Source organism: Erinaceus europaeus, chromosome 10 (assembly GCF_950295315.1).
Source record: "Erinaceus europaeus chromosome 10, mEriEur2.1, whole genome shotgun sequence".
Lineage (NCBI taxonomy): Eukaryota > Metazoa > Chordata > Mammalia > Eulipotyphla > Erinaceidae > Erinaceus > Erinaceus europaeus.
Genome location: NC_080171.1, coordinates 94,801,427 through 94,821,921, shown reverse-complemented (window position 1 = coordinate 94,821,921; position 20,495 = coordinate 94,801,427). Strand labels below are relative to the sequence as shown.

Here is a 20,495-nt window from a genome sequence, read left to right as displayed (position 1 = left end):
TGCAAAAAGTTGTTTTTTTCCTCCTTTGATTTCTCTTTTACGTCTTGACATGAATCTGAAACGTTTAATCCTGAAAACTGTATGAGTTATGGGTGGGGCAGATAGTGCAATGATTATGTTAATTATTCTCATGCCTGAGGCTTTTAACCGTGGTTCTTCTGTTTACCTTTCCACATTTTATTGAGTTTAAAGTGTTTTAACAACCTTGAAATGATACTAGAAAGGACTTCCAATTATAATGGAGTTATCAATGATAGTAAACTTCTAATCTGCTACAAGTTTTGTTTGACAAGTAAATGAATTTCAGCTGTCAAGTCTTCACATGAAAAAGCATCTACTCAAATGGAATTCCCGGAAATCCATTTGGACCCCTGTTCTCTGACATCGCCCCCGGAAACCAATAATGTGACCTGGCACGACCTGAAGAAACAGATTCACAGACTCGAAAGCTCACTCTCTACAGAAAAGCAGAATTCTGGTGGCCAACATTCCCCATCGAGACAGACGTGCAGCGTTTCATCCTCCGGCATTTTCTTCTGTGGTCAGCTACTTTGGACTGACACCTCCATCGGACTTACTGGTACACACAGCTGTGTTTCTCAAAGACTAACTTCAGCCAATTGCCTTGAGACTTTATAGACCATGTCCCCTCGCCTGCAGGCTCTGTCCCAGAGGCAGAAAACTCCCCCTCCTTATTAGGTTATGCCCACAGAGGCATGAAGCGCCCCAAGAGGCAAGAGATGCCCACAGAGGCAGGAAACGCCCTTTGAGGCAAGAGATGCCCCCAGAGGCATGAAGCGTTCCCAGAGGCAAGAAATGCCCTTTCGCCTGCTAGGCCTTGCCCTTTGAGGCAAGAAAAGCTCCACTTGGCATCACACTGGTTATTGCTGTTCGCCTATTTTGTTTTCCATGTCTTATGCCAGTTCTTTTGAAAACGCCTGTACAATATACATTTCTGTTCAACCCGCAATGGCCATTAGTTAAAAAGAAAGGGGGAATTGTTGGTATGCATGAGACCCCTTCTGTTTCATTTGGTTTAAATCCCCCCTGCTTAACACTATTCTATTTACATAACCACTTCATTCTATTTATATAACCGCTGTTAACAAGTACCTCCCTCCAGGGCATTGGTTCAATCCCCACTGTTTCATGATATGTTTTTGCTCCACCCCCCCTCCTTGTCACACCCTGATCCTCTCCTTGTCACACTCTGATTGTCACCAGTCACTTTTCTCTCCACCCTCTCTATGTCACACCCTGTTTCCACCCTACTTGGCAAGTATATATAAAGACAGCATTGTGAGTTTTAGAGTACTGTACTTTGAGTTTAACTTAGCTCGTCTTAGATTGTGCTGCGTCCTGCATGAATAAAGTGATACTGCCTACAGCTCAACTATGAGTCCCTGGTCGTCTGTTACCTGCCCGTGAAGCCAGCCCGGCGAAAACAACCTAACCCGTCAAAAACAACAGCGGAGGAGTCATTTTTAAAACAAGGCAGAAGATTGATATGTAAATAATAATACTCGCATGGAAATATGGTGGCTTGTGAGTCCTGCTTAACTCAACCACATCTGTACAATATCCCAACATATTCTTATAACAGAAAGAAGCTATTTTAACTATGCTAATGATTAATTAGAATTCTTTATCTCCCCAATATAAACATCTAATTGGTGGGGGCCACACAGTGGCACACCTGGTTAACTACACGTAATACTAAGTGCAAGGACCCAAGCAAGGATCCCTGTTCAAGCTGCTGGCTCCCCAACTGCAAGGGGGACTCAACTGGCAAAGCAGGTCTGCAGGTGTTTCTTTGTCTCCTGCTCTGTCTCCCTCACCCCTCTCAACTTCTCTCTGTTCTACCGAATAAAATGATGGGGGGAGGCCACCAGGACCAGTGTGGATTCATAGTGCCAGCACCAAGTTCCAGCGACTAGAGGCAAAAACAAAAAAAAAGAAATCTGACCAATTGTTATAAATATTTTAAGAAGCTGGCCTTACCTGACAGTTCCTTCAGAAACATTCGGTACAGACAGGGTTACATCCAGTGAGATCTGCCACTGGCTTCTTAAAATAGACATCATTCTTAAGGCTTCCACTTCACTCCTAGGGGCATTTACTGAGGCACAGCCTAAGTAAGTTAGTTTACTGAAAACTACACTGTCCTCATCGGTTGCTGGAGTGAAAGGACTTGATCCTTCAGAATCTGAAAGAAACAAAAAGAAGATAGTTTTATTCATCTTGACATTTTGTTGACGTAAGTACCAAGTAAAATTTGAAAAGTTACATTTAGCCTCTAAAATTAAATACTAATGAGACAGACAATAGGTCACTCTCCCAAGAAGAAATTTCCACTAAAGCCATAAATCTCCATTAAAATTCTGTGGCTAACACTTAAACTTTCAGGTATTACCAAAGTACATTTAGTATTTTGACCCTCTGAAAAACGGAGTTACTTATTTAATTTGATAGAACTAAGAGAAATTGAGAGGGGAGGGAGGATACAAAGAGAGAGAGAGAGAGAGAGAGAGAGAGATGCCTGCAGCACTGCTTACCTCCTTGTGAAGCTTTCTCTCTGTATGCAGAGACTGGGGGCTTAAACCCAGGCCCTTGTGCACAGTAAATGTATACTTAACTAGGTGCATGACCACCCAGCCTCTACCTTCTGAAAAATTCAATCTCTATTGTATTTCTAATGTTATATATAATTCCTTCTTGAACTCATAATCTGAGTCACTCTATTATTACATTTTCCAGTCTTGTATTCTTTCCTAATAAACATTCACAGTTTAACACCTTATTTTTCCCAATGAAACTTTATTAATTGCCCTTTTTGTCTTTTCCTGCTGTGTATGTCAGCTCCAAGTTGGCAACTATTCTCACAGTACATGACTAATAAAAACATCTTCACTAAGCAATAATCTTCAAATTTTATACCAGTGTTCTCAAATTTCTTCTTTCCTATAAACACCTGTAAGCATTCTGGAAACTCTTCCTCCTGGAGGGTCAGGCTGTGGCATACCCAGTTTGAGTATCTATGTTACATACAATGCACAAGAAAATGGGTTCAAGCCCTGGTCCCACCTGTAGGAGAAAAGCTTTGCAAGAGGTGAAGCAGTACTGCAGGTTTCTCTCTTTCTGTTTCCATCTCTCCTGCCCTCTAACTTCTCTGTTCTGTCCAATAAGTAAATAAAATAATAATTTTTTAAAAGTCAACTCTTCCTCAATGGCATCTACTGTTTCACTTTCTCTGGTATAAATAACATACATTTAAAGGGAAGTCAGCATGTGTTTTATCTTCCTATATGTCCCTAAACCTAAAAATATGGAGATTCTGGACAATAAAGACAAAGGTTTTTCAATTGCTCTGAATCAGAGCCCTAGTAAAAGTTGGCCTCTCAAATATTAAAAACAATAACCTTCAGTTACGCAAGCAATGCAGCAATCCTAACCTCCTTGTCCAGATTTCACTGGCAGGCTCATCTCTGGTTTTTGGAGCCCTACTAGTGGCACAGGGTTAATGGTGGATGAAGCTGAGAGCTGATTAGAAAGAGGCCCATCTCCTACACAATCCAGTTGTGACCTTTCCACAAGTTCCTTGTCCCTTGGCTGGTCGTCCATTGGAGGATCCATCAGTACATCTGCTAGCTCTTTTTGCAGCTGCTGCTCACTTCCATTCCCTATAATCTAAGGGTCACAAAACACACACAATCAGCAAAATGAGAGAGGTCAATACTAATTGAAATGGGTCTACATTCTAAAGAAAGTCATCAGCATTTCTTTTGGTACAAAGATATCTTCTGAAAGTTTTTAGAAAATAGAAATAAATCAACATATGCAAAAATAAGAGCTGCAGCTGCTCTCTTTGAATTAATACCTTTTTGTAGAAAAGTATATAATAAACTTAAGTCTAATACCCAGAAATATATGTAATAAGCCCATTAATTTTATAAATATTGACCCATAGTATCCTTAACTAACAACTAAAATATATTGGCAATGTTGCTTGCCTGGTGAGAAATTATGCTTTTAAAATAAGTATCTTAAAAGAATAACTTTTCCTGTCCTTGAAAAGAAAGATGTATTTCTGAAAGCAATCAACACAAATATATTTATTACTTTATAAAGTATATATATTTATTATGTATAAATTTTACATGCATTTTTAGATCATTCCTGTTTTAAGTTTTTCTCTTGTATTTCTGAAGACTTCTCTGACATAAACAGGTTCTTAAAGTTCAGATACACAAAAATGAAACTGAGAAGATGCATATATAAAATATACTGAGGAGGGTGGGGTAGATAGCATAATAGTTATGCAAAGAGACTCTCACGCCTGAGGCTCCAAAGTCCCAGGTTCAATCCCTCGCACCATAAGCCAGAGCTAAGCAGTGCTCTGGTTTTTCTCTCTGTGTCTTCCTCTCTCTTGCAACTCTCAAAACAAAACAAACAAGCAAAAAAGATTATATATATGTATATATATATGTATATTGAAGAAAAGTAGTACTCTATTTAAACAATGTCATTATTTTTCTCAGATTGTGATAGTTCTTTTTTTTAATATTTATTTATTTATTCCCTTTTGGTGCCTTTGTTGTTTTATTGTTGTAGTTATTATTGATGTTGTCATTGTTGGATAGGACAGAGAGAAGTAGAAAAAGGAGGGGAAAACAGAGAGGGGAGAGAAAGACACCTGCAGATCTGCTTCACCGCCTGTGAAGTGACACTCCTGCAGGTGGGGAGCCGGGGGCTCAAACCGAAATCCTTGTGCCAGTCCTTGTGCTTTGCGCCATCTGCACTTTAACCCGCTGCGCTACCGCCTGACTCCCCTGCGATAGTTCTTTTACTAGCTGCTCAACAAAAAGTACACAAGAGGGGGTCGGGCAGTAGAACAGCGGGTTAAGGGCACATGGTGCAAAGCACAAGGACCAGCATAAGGATCCCAGTTTGAGCCCCGGGCTCCCCACCTGCAGGGGAATCACTTCACAGGCGGTGAAGCAGGTCTGCAGGTGTCTGTCTTTCTCTCCCCAGCTGTCTTCCCCTCCTCTCTCGATTTCTCTCTGTCCTATCCAACAACGAACGACATCAACATCAACAATAGTAACCACAACAAGGCTACAACAACAAGGGCAACAAAAGGGGCAGTGGATTCATGATGCAGGCACCGAGCCCCAACCTGGAGACCAAAAAAAAAAAAAAAAAAGTACACAATAACAAAACCAAGTGGAAACACTTCAATGATAAAGCAAACCACATGTAACAAAACCCAGTACTGTCACTAAATATTTATTCAAGAAACACAAGAGTGATTGAAAGAGAACTCACTGGGTGTGGCTTGCATCTTGCCAGTTAAAACTGAGACCCAAGTTTTAACCCTGGCACCACATGAAAGAGGATTCAGGGCTATAGTGCCTCCTCTATTTCTTTCTCTTTTTCGTTTTTCTTTCTTTTAATTTTATTTATACTCCTCTCCTATGTCTATGTGACTCTCTTTATCTATAACTAAATGAAAAAGATGGCCTAGGAGCAGTTAAGTTGTACATGTGCTAGGCACTGACAAAAACAAAAAGGGAAGAAAATTAACAAAAGAGTTAATTTAGCTGCTGACAACAAAGCTCACCTGGAATCGTGTCTGCTTTGCCATGCAGGTGACTCAGGTTAGAGTCCTGGCCACCAAAGCACTGGAAGGAAGTTTCAGTGCCGTGGTGCCTCTCCCTGTCTTGTTCTATCTGGAAAAGCCAGCCCAGAGTGAAAAGTTAATTTAGGGGGGGTCAGGCAAGGGTGCACCTGATTGAAGACACATATTACCATGCTCAAGGACCCAGGGTTCAAGTCCCCAATCCCCACCTTCGTGAGCAGTAAAATAGGACTGCAGATGTCTCTCTCTCTCCCTCTCTATCTCCTCCTCCCCTTTCAATCTCTCTCTTTCAAATAAAAAGGGGGGGAGGATAAAAAAAATGGCGGCAGGGAGTAGTGCAGGCAGTGAGTCCCAGAAATAATTCTGGTAGCAAAAGAATAAAAAATAAAGATGAAAGAGTTGGAGGCCAGGCAGTGGTGCACCTGAATGAGTGCATGTGTTACAAAGCACAGGGATCACAGTTCAAGCCCCTGGTTCCCGCCTGCAGTGGAGGAAAGCTTTACAAGTGGTGAAATAGTGCTGCAGGTGTCTATCTCTGTTTCTCTCCTTCTGCCCTCTCAATTTCTCTGTTTCTACCCAACAAATAATGATAAATATATTTTTTAAAAAAGAAAGAGTTAAATTAGGACAAGAAGACACGAGGGTAAAACAATGGGATTGATTTGGGGATTTCAGAATAAAAGCTGAAAAAAGTTAAAAAGGATAGGGTGAGGAGTATTCTGTTGGATAATTTGCCTACACTGTAATATATTCACCAATCACAGAAAAATATCTAAACAGGAGAAAATATATGTTCATGGGAATCTGACAAGGGCATAGCTAGTAAGAGAGCCATGTTACTACATGCAAGAGCCCAGGTTTAAGGCCTAAAACACCGTCTGCGGGGCAGATGTTTCATGAAGGATGGAGCAGTGTTAAGTTCTCTCTCCGCTCTACCTCTCTCTGTCTTTGTCTTACTCTCCATCTAAAATAGGCATGAAGTGTGTCCAGGCTGAGGGTTGATATCATTTGGTCTGGCCCTGCCAAGGCAGCTGCAAGCTGAACTCAAATTTCAGTAAATCTAGTTTTCTTTCATAACAGCATTAATTGCTGATTTTTAAGTCAGTAATTGTGCATGTTGCTGTATCTAAATGGCTCTTGGCAAAAAAAAAAAAAAAAAAAAAAAAGATTCCCTACCTGTAAACTGAAGGAAAGAAAAGAGAAGAAAAAATGGCAGCTAGGAGTGGTGAAGTCATGCAGGCATCATGACCCAGTGATAACCCTGGTGGAAAAAAATAATTTATGGCTGTCTTTTTGTGTTTATACTGATGGGAATGCTTATCTTGCATTCTTCCCTAATTTATAAGATATATAAACAAATGGAATACATTCTTCTCCTTATCTCTTCCTTAAAGACTAGGAAACAACTAATAAACATATATCTTTAATTCTATTTTTAAATGCTTTTTATTATCTTTATTTATTGGGCAGAGACTGCCAGAAATTGAGAGGAAGGGGGGAAATAGCGAAGGAAAGAGACAAAGAGACACCTGCAGCCCTGCTTCACCACTCATGAAGCTTTCCCCCTGCAAGTAGGGACCAAGGGATTGAACCCAAGTCCTTGCACATTTTAACATGCTTTCAACCAGGTTTTTAATTCTTAAAAGCTGCCTAAAAAATAGCAATCTGGGGTTGAGTGGTGGCATACCCAGTAGAGTGCTCATGTTTTCATGAGCCAGGACCAGGGTTCAAGTTCCTCATCCCCACCTGCTGGGGGGGAGCTTCATTGCTCATGACGTAGTGCTGTAAGTGTCTCTTTTTTTTTTTTTTTCTCTCTCTCTCTCTATCTGTTCCTCCTTCTACCTCTTTTTTTTTTTTCTTACCTCCAGGGTTATTGGCAGGGCTCGGTGCCTGCACCACGAATCCACTGCTCCTGGAGACCATTTTTCCCCTTTTGTTGCCTTTGTTGTTTTATCATTGTAGTGGTTACTATTATTGTTGTTGTTGCTGTCGTTGGATAGGACAGAGAGAAATGGAGAGAGGAGGGGAGACAGAAAGGGGGAGAGAAAGATAGACACCTGCAGACCTGTTTCACCACCTGTGAATTGACTCCCCTGAAGGTGGGGAGCCGGGGGCTTGAACCAGGATCCTTATGCCGGTCCTTGCATTTCAAATAACAAATAACAAACAACAAACAACAGAAAAAGGCCACCAGGAACAGTGGATCCCTTATGCAGGCACTAGGCCCCAGCAATAACCCTGGTGGTAATAAAGAAAGAAAATACAGTGAGCTAATACATGCCTTAGATAATTAGATCCAAGACAATAGTTAACATTTATTGTGTTAAATCATTTCTACACCTTCAACCCCAAAGTTCTATATACTTAAAATAATTCATTTTTACTTTTTTTTTTTTTTTTTTGCTACAAGGGCTGTGAAAAGTTAAGATTGAAGAGTGTGTGTGTGTGTGTGTGTGTGTGTGTGTGTGTGTGTGTGTGTTGGAACATGCAGGACTCTACCATTCCTGCACTAACTTTTTCCTTCTTGTTCTTTTTTTTTATTTTCCTAGTTCAGATGAGAGAAAGACAGAAAGGGGAGAAACTTCCATAGCACTGCCACCACCTGTGATCCTTTCTCTGGTGCCACAGTGCTTGCCAGTGTTTGAGCCCTCGGTTTTCTGCATGATAAGGTGCAAAGCTACCCAGATAAACTATTTCCACCCCCCTGAAAAATCATAGCATAATGAAAGATTTGTACTCAAAATATACAAAAAATAAAATAGCAAAATAAGCAATTCAGTTTTTTAAAGATTTTTAAGCTTTATTAAATTTGATAAGAGAGAAACTGAGAGGGATGGGGACAGAGAGGGACAGAAAGACAGAGACACCTAAAGCACTACTTCACCACTTGTAAGCTTCCCCACCGCAGACATGGGCCAGGGGCTTGAGCCCAGGTTCTTGCAAATGGTAACAGGTGTGAACTTAACCAGGTGCACCACCACCCAGTCCCCACAACTCAATGTTTTAAATGTATTTTCACAAATGAAGTTATCCATATGTCAAATAGGTATATAAAAGAACCTCGGGGGTTGGGCGGGAGAGCACCAGGTTAAGTGCACATAGTGTGAAGGGCAAGGATCTGTGCAATATGGTTCGAGCCCCCCCATTCCCCACCTGTAGGGGGGTTGCTTCACAATCAGTGAAAACAGGTCTGCAGGTGTCTTTCACTCTCCCTCTCTGTCTTCCCCTCCTCTCTCAGTTTCTTTCTGTCTTTTCCAGCAACAACAATGGAAAAAAGATGGTCACCAGGGGCAGGAGATTCCCAGTGCAGGCACTGAACCTCAGCAAGAACCCTGCAGGGAAAGAAAAAAAAAAAACAACCTCAACTGTCATTAGCCAAGTGAGAAACTGAAACAACAATGAGATGCCTATAAGAACAAGATGTCTCTATACAAAAATAATGGCTAATATGGGAGGGGGAAGATAGCATAATGACTATGCAAAGAGACTCTCATGTCTGACGCTCAAAATTCCCAAGGTCAATCCTCAGCACTACCATAAGCCAGAGCTAAGCAGTGCTTTGGTAAAAAAAAAAAGAAAATAGGGAGTCGGGCTGTAGCGCAGCGGGTTAAGCGCAGGTGGCGCAAAGCACAAGGACCGGCATAAGGATCCCGGCTCGAACCCCGGCTCCCCACCTGCAGGGGAGTCGCTTCACAGGCGGTGAAGCAGGTCTGCAGGTGTCTATCTTTCTCTCCCCCTCTCTGTCTTCCCCTCCTCTCTCCGTTTCTCTCTGTCCTATCCAACGACGACAACAACAATAACTACAACAATAAAACAACAAGGGCAACAAAAGGGAATAAATAAAATAAAATATAAAAAAAAATTAAAAAAAAGAAAATAATAATAATATAAATAAATGACCTGTCTGAAAAGCTGTACTGCATTATGCTAGAAATATAAGCTGTTTTTGCGAAGACTTTATAAAATGAATTATACATTTACCACATGATTCAATTATAGGTATTACCTCACAAAGGTCAGTTTATAAGTGTTTATAGCAGTGTCATTTTTAATTGTCCTAAACTAAACAGAATCTAAATGTTCATCAACTGGAAATATATAAATGCAGTATACACACATGTACATACTACTCAGCAAGAATGAACTACTAATACATGATATGTAATAATATAGATGAGTATCAATAACATTATCCTAAGTAAAGGAAGAAGCCAAGATAGAAGACTATACTGTATGATTCCACTTACATAATATTCCGGAAAAGGCAAAACTATCAGCACAGAAATCAGATTAGTTTGCCTAGGGCTAAGAAGACGGAAGAGAAGTGACTAAAAGAGGAGCAGGGGCCAGGGAGGTGGCTTTGTGACAAGAGGTCAGGATGTGCATGCATGAGGCACTGTGTTTGATCTCTGGTACCACATATGCCAAAGGAGTGTTCTGGCCCGAGTTTTGCTCTCTCACCCCACTCCCCCCTCCACCATACAATAAATCAGTAAATCTTAAACAATAAAAATAGTCACAATGAAACTAAATGAAGTGATGAAAACATTCTATAAATTGTCATGATCATACAGTTGATTTTCATTAAAATTCAAAGAACTCCTAGAAATTATTAAGCAATGTAATGGATTGTCGGAAAAGTTATGTCAGACTTTTTTCTATGCAAAAATGTGTCATGAGGGGCCGGGTAGTGGTGCACCTGGTTGGATGCACACGTTACAATGCACAAGGATGGAGTTCCAGCAATAACCCTGGAGGCAAAAAAAAAAAGTCACACTTTAGGAAAAACCAGTAATACCAACTGCTGAAAGGGCTTGTGGGGGGAAAGGAATTTTTTTACATTGTTGATGGGGATGTAAATTGGTCCAATCCCTGTGGAAAATAGTCTGGAGATTCATCAGAATGCTAGAAATGGACCTACCCTATGACTGTCAAGTCCTCTCCTAAGGACAAAACCAAAGGAAACAAAGATACCTATCCAAAGAGATCTATGCACACTTTGTCCATAGCAACACACACACACACACACACACACACACACACACACACACACCAGGCTTACCTCTAGAGCACAGTGCGTACATGAGGAATACACTATTCCTGGTGACCACTTTATCTCCCCCACCTCCAACTTCTTTAATAAGACAGAGAGAAATTGAGAGGGGTGGGGGAGATAGGGAGAAAAAGAGACACCTGCAGACTTGTTTTACCACTTGTGAAACTTTCTCCTTGCAGGTGGGAATCAGGGTATTGAACCCAGATCCTGGTAATGGTAATGTGTATACTCAGCTGTGTATGACACCACCCAGGCACAATTTCTAATAATTCAAACTTGGAAGCAACCCAGATGCCCAATGACAGATAAGTGGCTCAGAAAGTTGTGGTATGGGGGGGTGGGGGGGTGGTGGCACACCTGGTAGAGTACACGTTACAGTGCTCAAGGAGCCGGTTTTGAGTACCTGGCACCTGCAGGGAGAAAGCTTCACAAGTGGTGAAGCACTGCTGCAGGTGTCTCTCTGTCTCCTTTCTCTAATTCCCCCTTCCCCTCAATTTCTGGCTGTCTCTATCAAATAAATAAAGATTTAAAAAAAATTTTTTAAGTTGTAGTATATATACATAATGGAATACTATATCACTGTTAAAAATGATGAAGTCATCTCTTTGGCCATATCCTGAATAGAACTTGAGGAATCATGCTAAGTGAGATAAGCCAAAAAGAGAAGAATGAGAAACAGATGACCTCATAGGTGGCACTTAAGAAACAAAACAAAGACAGAAAGGGAAAACAAAGTGAAACTCAGAGTGGGTGTGGATCAAAGCAAATGACTCTGGGGAAGGGAGGAGATGGAGGGGATTTGAGAGTTGAAAGGGACCTAAGTAGGTGTAAGAGTATTTTGCAGGCACCTATCACAAGGAGGTGAGAAATTGTCCGAGTCAACAACTGTAGTATAAACCATTAGACCTCCAATATTAATTTAAAGAATTCAAAGAACAGAGTCAAGTGATAGTGCAGTGGGTTAAGCGCACGTGGCGCAAAGGACAAGGTCCAGCCTAAGGATCCTGGTTCCAGCCCCCGGCTCCCCACCTGCAGGGGAGTCACTTCACATGCGGTGAAGCAGGTCTTCAGGTGTCTATCCTTCCCCCCCCATCTTGCCCTCCTCTCTCCATTTCTCTCTTTCCTATCCAACAACAAGGACAACAATAACTACAACAATAAAACAACAAGGTCAACAAAAAGAGACTAAATAAATATTAAAAAAAGAATTCAAAGAACAGTTTATTCTACTATTCTTTCCTTTATAAATTTAAAATCGGGAGTATTAATAATGGATCTATGTATATGTGGGGAATAAATTACAAGGGAAATCTCTGTACTTTCCTTTCAATTTTGAAATGAATCTAAAACTACCCTAGGGTAAAGAGATAGCTCAGTGGGTTGAAGCACATGCCTTTCTATATATGGAACCTTGAGTTCAATTCTCAGCACCACATGGGAGCAACATGGACATCATCAAAGGGAAGTCCATGAATGGTGTAGTAGTTAGTGCCCTGGTGTCTCTAATTCATTAATTCACTCTCTCTCTCTGTATACATAATCAAAGTGGGCTTTAGGGCCAGAAGATAGCTCACTCAATATGGTGCATGCTTTACTACATGTGTGGCCCTCTCTCTGGGTAAAAAAAAAAGAAAAGAAAAAAGAAAAAAAGAATGACTGAAATAGCTCAAGGAAGGATCATAATAATCAGTCATTCCTCTAATTCCCATAAAACTTCACAAATCCTTGCTCAATTGTGCATTTTTTCCTTCTATTTCTGCATGGCTTATTCCAAAGGAGACAGACACTTTCATTTTTTTAGTATCTTTTTCATTTATTTTCCCTTTTGTTGCCCTTGTTTTTATTGTTGTTGTAGTTATTGTTATTGATGTCATCCTTATTACATAGGACAGAGTAATGGAGAGAGGAGGGGAAGACAGAGGGGAAGAGAAAGATAGACACCTGCAGACCTGCTTCACTACTTGTGAGGCGACTCCTCTGCAGGTGAGGAGCAGGGGGCTCAAACCGGGATCCTTAGCCCGGTCCTTGTGCTTTGCACCACCTGCACTTAACCCTCTGCACCACCGCCCGACTCCCTCTACCTTATTTTTAAACCCTTCCATGGCTCATCAATACCTACCAGATGGAGCCTAACTTCAGAACCTGTATTATACTACTATTTCACAACTCTGCCCAATCTATCTTTGATCTCTTATCAGTGGCAGTAAATTACTCATCATTACCAGAACACATCATAAACTTCCAAGCATTTAAACTTTGTATATATTGTTCCTTTTTCCTGGAAAGTTCTCTCTACTTCTGTGTATTCTTTTAAAGACTGATTAAATTTTGTTACCTCCTCTGGGATGTCTTAAACAGAATTTAATTGCTCCTTCCTTATGGAGTGCTATCATGTATTAACATATCTGTTTATTCAAGCATTGCTGCTTGCTTTAGAAAATACTGATTTAATGAACCCCGTGAATCAGATTAGATATTACTAGAGAACAAGACTACTTCCTTCTTCTATTGCTCAATGACAATTTCCTTCAGTCATGGGCTCGAAGCTTCTCAGTTCTTCAAGTAATAACTGGTATAGAGTATATCTGCAATACAAGTTTACTGAATTAAATTTTATAAATGCATAGTCAAAGTAGCATTTAATCCAAACTGGATACTGGATTTTTGCATATTTTTTGCTTAGTTCAATTACAGAAATTACAGAATATGAAATCTTTTTGTTTGCTTTGTTAACTACTTTAAAAAAAAATACCAGAGGGATAGGGCAATGGGTCACCTGGTTAAGCACACATAGTTCAAAGCACAGGAACCCACACAAAGATCCAGGTTTAAGTCCCTGCTCCCCACCTGCAGGGGGGGGATGCTTCATAAGTGGTGAAGCAGGTCTGCAGGTGTCTATTTTCCTCTCTCTCCATATCTCCCCATTCCCCTCTCATATCTCTCTGTCCTATCCAATAAAATGGGAAAAATTGCCACCAGGAGCACTGGATTCACAGTGCCTGCACAGAGCCCCAGCAAAAACCCTGGAGGCAAATAAAATAATAAAACACCCAGATACTTATTAAAAAAAAAAAAAAACACCATAATTTCTTATTATTCTGACCATGCCATTAAAACTTAATTGTTACAATAAGAATAATGAACAAGACCAAACAGCATGATATAAAGCACAAGTATTGGGAGTCGGGTGGTAGTGCAGTGGGTTAAGTGCATGTGACGAAAAGTGCAAGGACCGGCATAAGGATCCTGGTTCGAGTCCCCGGCTCCCCACCTGCAAGGGAGTCGCTTCACAAGCAGTGAAACAGGTCTGCAGATGTCTATCTTTCTCTCTTCCTCTACTCTCTCCATTTCTCTCTGTCCTATCCAACAACAAGAACATCAATAATAACTACAACAATAAAACAACAAGGGCAACAAAAGGAAATAAATATTTAAAGAATAAATAAATAAATAAAGCACAAGTATTAAGCTGCTTTGAAGTCTAACAAAAACCTTTGGACTAATTTATTACAAGGCAAATACAAATTAGGGCCACTTTCAGATTTGTGTTCATCTCCATGTATCCTACTTTAAGCAGAGGAGGAGAGCGCTCATTAAGAAATTAAGAAATTTAAAGAAAAAAACAAGTACCAGGGGCCCAGGCAGTGGTGCACATGGTTAAGCGCTCACATTACAGTACACAAAGATCCAGGTTAAAGTCCCTGGTCCACACCTGAGGAGGAGGGGGGTGGACTTCACAAGTGATGAAGCAGGGCTGCAGGTGCCTCTCCATTTCTTTCCCTTCTTACCTTCTTACCTCCCCTCCCCTCTCAGTTTCTCATAGTCTCTAGCCAATAAGTTAAAAAAAAAAAGTACCAAAGGAGCCAATATAGAAACCACTGTCAACAAAGACCTCAATGTCTACAAGGACAGATGACTTATTCATAATCTTAAGGTGGTAGTTAAAAAAAAAAAAAAAGAAAAAAACTGCAACAAGAGCTGTGGCTTATGGCACAATTCCAAGGGGCACCAAGACCACCACAGAACATGTAAACGGCACCCCATGGAGCAGTACAGAGTGTAGCCTATGCAACTGTACATAATAATGTCCCTCCTTAAGCTCACAGTAAAAGACACCTGGGGTTCAGGACAAAGCTATGACAATTACGCTACTGGTTCTGAGCAATTTAGACTTTGGAAGCCACAACTGCTTTTTATCTAAAGTGAGGATCTATCTGTCTCACAGTTGTTTTCCCAGCACCATTTCTTAAAGAGAGCTTCCTTCCATTCTCTATTTAATACTTTGGGGCCCCTTATCAAAATTAGATGTTCATAAGCGGGGGGGGGGGGGGGGGGTTCACAGATTGTTATGAGAGTTCAATGGCACAATAGTACTGGCTTCTTAATGTCTATATATCAGATACTACATTGTGACTTCTTAAATATTTTTTAATATTTATTTATTTATTCCCTTTTATTGCCCTTGTTTTTATAGTTGTAGTTACTATTCTTGTTGCTAATGTCGTCGTCGTCGAATAGGACAGAGAGAAGTGGAGAGAGGAGGGGAAGACAGAGAGGGGAAGAGAAAGATAGACACCTGCAGATCTGCTTCACCGTCTGTGAAGCGACTCCCCTGCAGGTGGGGAGCTGGGGACTCGAACCTGGATCCTTATGTCAGTCCTTGCCCTTTGCGCCACATGCACTTAACCTGCTGCAACTCCCATATTATGATTTTTTTAATAAAACTGACATTTTCTCATCACAATACATGCCAATGTGTCAGTACACAGTAAGCATTAAATTGGCATTTCCCAATATCCCATTTATAACTACTTACTTATTTATTTTAATGAGAGAGGTCAGAGACAGATAGTAGTAGAGATAGAGGCCAGAGCACTGTTCAGCTATGGTTTATGGTGTGCTTGGGACTGAACTTGGACCTCAGAGCCTCAAGCATGAAAATTGTTTTGCACAGCCATTATGCTGTCTCCCAAGACCACAACTATTTACTTCTAAATAATTTACTTCTAATAATATGATCCACCTACTGTGGCTGGTATAAAACACCAGACAATAACATTTTTTAAAAATAGTTTTTCCAAGAGTCGGGTGGTAGCACAGCAGGTTAAGCGCACGTGGCGCGAAGCACAAAGACCAGCGTAAGCACCCCAGTTTGAGCCCCAAGCTCCCCACCTGCAGGGGAGTCCCTTCACAGGAGGTGAAGCAGGTCTGTAGGTGTCTATCTTTCTCTCACCCTCTCTGTCTTCCCCTCCTCTCTCCATTTCTCTCTGTCCTATCTAACAATGACAACATCAGTAATAACAACAATAACTACAGCAATAAAAAAAAAAGGGCAACAAAAGGGAAAATAAATAATTTTTTAAATAGTTTTTCCACTTTCCATGATCAAGAAGCTAAGCTCACACCTACTATTCATATGCAAAAGAAGTACCAGTTGGGGGAGGGGTTGGGGGGGTGATAGCCAAGCAGGTTAAGTGCACACAGTGCAAAGAGCAAGGACAGACCTTTAAGGATCCCGGTCAAGCCCGCCCCACCCCCAGTTGCAGGGGGTTCGTTTCACAAGCCCTGAAGCTAGTCTGCAGGTGTCTATCTTTCTCTCCCCTCCTCTGCCTTCCCCTCCTCTCTCAATTTCTCTCTGTCCTATCCGGCAATAACAATAATAACAAGGGCAACAAAATGGAAGGAATGGCCTCCAGGAGCAGTGGATTCGTAGTGCTGCCCGAGCAATAACCCTGGAGGCAAAAAAAAAAAAGTACTAGTGTAATAACATCAATCCTTTCTAATTATGTAAAATAAAGTTAATAACTTACAAGGTAGAACTGGCTACCTGCCTATTTCCTTGAGAGCAAAATTGTATTTATGGAACCAAAAGACAAAATGTTCCAAAGGCACCATCCACAGTCATTTCCTGTGCTTGATTTTCCACTTGTAACTCCTGTTTCCTTCGATGCAGTGTTATAATAACAATTAGGCCTTATTTAATGTACCAGTTATATAAAGATTCTTTAGGCAATTTGGGGCTCTTTCCCAGGCTTTTTGAAATGACAATCTGTGCTTAAAAAATCCATAGATAATCAAAAAATTAAAATCACATTCTAGACCATATTTCAATGAAAGTATAAATGAAATATAAATATAAATGAAAAACTGAGAGGTTATGCAGTGGCTATAGAGCGGTGAACATCAAAGCATAATGCCCAGAGTTCTATCCCTGGATACCATCCCTGCTCTTTCCTATGCTAATAAACAGTAGCTTTATTATTATTATTATTGTATTTATAATTGTTGTAGTCACTATTATTGTTGTTGTTGGCAAGGACAGAGAGAAATGGAGAGAGGAGGGGAAGAGAAAGACAGACACCTGCAGACCTGTTTCACTGCCTGTGAAGGGACTTCCCTGAAGGTGGGGATCCAGGGGCTTGAACCGGGATCCTTAAGCCGGTCCTTACGCTTTGCGCCATCTACGCTTAACCTGCTGCGCTACCGCCTGACACCCAAACAGTAGCTTTTTAAAAAGAGAAAATAATTCACACTCAATACTTTTGCCCAACTTCAGTATAAAAGTAGAGCTATTTTAAAATAAGTACTTAATTTTCAGCTTTCTCAAAAAGCTAGGCACAAAAGAAACAGAAGTTCAGGGAGCCGGGCAGTGGCACAGGGGGTTAAGCACACACTGGTGGAAAGAGCACCAACCAGCATCAGGATCCCAGTTTGAGCCCCAGGCTGCCCACCTGCAGGGGAGGTCGCTTTACAGGCAGTGAAGCAGGTCTGTAGATGTATATCTTTCCCCCACTGTCTTCCCTTCCTCTCTCCATTTCTGTCTTATCCAACAACAACAATAGCAATAACAATAACAACAAGGGCAACAAAAGAAAGGAAGGAAGGAAGGAAGGAAGGAAGAGAAAGAAAGAAAGAAAGAAAGAAAGAAAGAAAGAAAGAAAGAAAGAAAGAAAGAAAGAAACAGAAGTTCACTTTGGTTAGTGATAGTGTTACTAATCTCAAATCCATTCACATAATTGTTCTGTGATTTGTGATGAATTACTAAATCTCTTTGTGTCTCATTTATAAACTACAGCTGTTCTGATTATCTCCTTATCTTACTGTATGAAAGCTAGGCCAGAGAAACAAGATAAAATTACTATTAAGAATTTACAATATTAAAGAGAAAAAAAGGACAAATGGAGGCTTGCAAATTCATCCTAAAGTTAAACAAAGGTCCACAATAATTATTTTGCCAAATAATAAGGTTATAACTAGCTCTTACTTATTTTTCCTGTTGTCTAATTTTCCTATACTAAGCTCATACTACTTTTATAAATAGAGAAAACAAATAACAAAAAAATCATTTATTTCTTAGAAGTAAAAGAAAACCAATCATTTAGTTTTACTGTATGTAGTAGTTCTGATTTTATTCCTCTTTTCAAGTCTCTTGTTCTTTACATAAGAGTCTCTTATTTGGGAAGTTTTTAATCCTTCTTTAAGGCTCTGTGAGTTGTTACCTCTCTGTTGAAAGTTTTCTCTCATTCCTCATGCAACTTCGTTCTCATATAATTCTGCTTATATCTTATATCCCAAAACTTCTATATCTTCTCACTATCCAACTCCCCTAAACTGTGTTTATAATTCATTAATTTAACTGAATAAAAGATCTACATTAGGGGCTGGCAAGACAGCTCACATGGTAAGGTGTTGCCCTTTCATGTCAAGTCCTGGTAAGGGTATCTGCCTTTCCATGTCAAGGCACTCTCCTATGGCATTGGGCAACTTTTGGTGTTGTGGTGTCTTTCTGTCTAAGTTGGCTCAAAGCAGTGAAATTACACAAGTGCAAGGTAGCTAAAGAAGAAAGAAAGAAAGAGAGGAGGAGGACAGGAGGAAGGGGAAGATCTGCACTGTAAGAGGACAAGATCACTTGATTGATTGATTACTGATTTATTTATTTTACATTTAAGATCACCTGATTCTAAAGCAAGTAATCAAAAACAAAACCTGGGCTTGATTCTCCAGCCACCACCTGGAAGCACCATGCAAAGTGGTAGAGTAGTGCAGCAGGACATACCCTTCTCTGGCTTTGTTTCTCATCCTCTGTCTAAAAAAACAACGAAAGCCCAACAGTCCACCAGGAGTAGAGGAATACTGAAAGTACAAAGTGCTAAAGAAAATCCTGCTGGCCAAAGTTATATAGAATAAAAAGTTGAGGGGCCAGGTGGTGGCGCACCTGGTAAAACATACACATTACAACGCACAAGGATCTGGGTTTGAGTCCCTGGTCCCCACATGCAGGGGGAAAGCTTCATGAATAGTGAAACAGGGCTGCAGGTGTCTGTCTCTCTCTTTCTCCCCCCTCAACTTCTGTCTCTATCCAATAATAAATAAAGATAAAAAAAACATTTAAAAATAGAATAAAAATGAACCAAGAGATAGCTCACCATGTTCAAGGCCAAGTTCATTCTACAGTGCCACAAAAATAAATAAACAAATAAAAATTGGGCCAGAAGAAATGGCTTACTGGTATGTGTTCATTGCCTGGTATCATATAAGTAAAAATTAAAAAAAAAAAAGATCTCATGGGAGTTGGATGGTAGCGCAGCAGGCTAAGCACACATGGTGCTAAGCACAAGGACCAGCATAAGAATCCTGGTTCGAGCCCCCAGCTCCCCACCTGCAGGAGAGTCGCTTCACAGGCAGTGAAGCTGGTCTGTAGGTGTCTTTATCTTTCTCTCCCCCTCTCCGCATTTTTCTCTGTCCTAACAACGACATCAATTATAACAACAAAAAACAACAAGGGCAACAAAAGGGAAAATAAATATAAAAAAAAGATCTCATAAACCACTGTTAAATCACTAAGAAAAAAGAAAAAGCGGCTGCAAGATTCCATATCTTTCCTAACACCACCATGTTCCAAAGAAGCCTAAGATGAAAAAAGTGTCCAAGCTGATATATATAAAGTTTCTATTTCTTCCAGTGACAGTAAACAATTTTTTCCCCTCAGGCTTATTCCTTCAACTAGGATGTAGCCCTTAGGGACATTTTATTAAAATCTCAATTCTAATATCTCTTTTTATTAAATGCAAGGCCTTCCCCTGATTTAACTATCAAAACCCAAGTCCACAAGTGATAATAGCAAACTACCCCAGTGCACAGTAAATGCGAGTCATTTGTACAGTTCTGGCTTCCAATTCCCTCTTAGTGCTTCTTGGAGATTTTCTTGACTTTCTTGTGAATATGACTATAAACTTAAAAGGAATCTATTATATTTCATGAAGCGTTTCTAAGTATTTTTGTATTTGGAGATTATTATGTTTTCTAATAATCATATTTTTTAAATGGGAGCTTAATGTTTTATTTTTTAAAGTTTTTTAATATTTATTTATTCCCTTTTGTTGCCCTTGTTGTTCCATTGTTGCAGTTATTATTGCTGTTGTTGTTGATGTTGTCATTGTTGGATAGGACAGAGAGAAATGGAGAGAGGAGGGGAAGACAGAGGGGGAGAGAAAGATACCTGCAGACCTGCTTCACCGCTTGTGAAGAGACTCCACTGCAGATGGGGAGCCAGGGGCTTGAACTGGGATCCTTACGCCAGTCCTTGCACTTCGTGCCATCTGCGCTTAACCCGCGGTGCTACCGCCCAACTCCCTAATGTTTTATTTTTATTTATTGTATGGAGACTCTAAGAGAGAAGGAAATGAGAAACGTAGAAGGAGAGACACCTAAAGCACGGCTTCAATGCTCATGAAGCTTCCCTCGGCAGACGGGGACTAGGGGTTTGAGTCTGGGTCCTTGTTCATTATAACGTATAAACCC

General features: G+C 40.4%; 1 protein-coding gene across 5 annotated transcripts in view; it reads right to left on the bottom strand.

The window, feature by feature from the left end:
* The window catches only part of RABGAP1 (RAB GTPase activating protein 1), a 203,881-nt gene that overhangs the window by 143,795 nt on the left and 39,591 nt on the right, over window positions 1-20,495 (bottom strand). For 4 of the 5 annotated variants that reach the window (XR_009552091.1, XM_060200118.1, XM_007539963.3 and 1 more), the window contains exons 3-4: window positions 3,453-3,687; window positions 2,002-2,206 (exon numbers count right to left, since the gene is read on the bottom strand). Coding sequence is in view for 4 of the 5 variants with exons in the window: in XM_060200118.1 (XP_060056101.1) it covers window positions 2,002-2,206; window positions 3,453-3,687 (440 nt within the window). In the remaining variant the exon portion in view is untranslated. The remainder of the gene's footprint in view (window positions 1-2,001; window positions 2,207-3,452; window positions 3,688-20,495) is intronic. The other variant, XM_060200120.1, reaches the window with a different exon arrangement.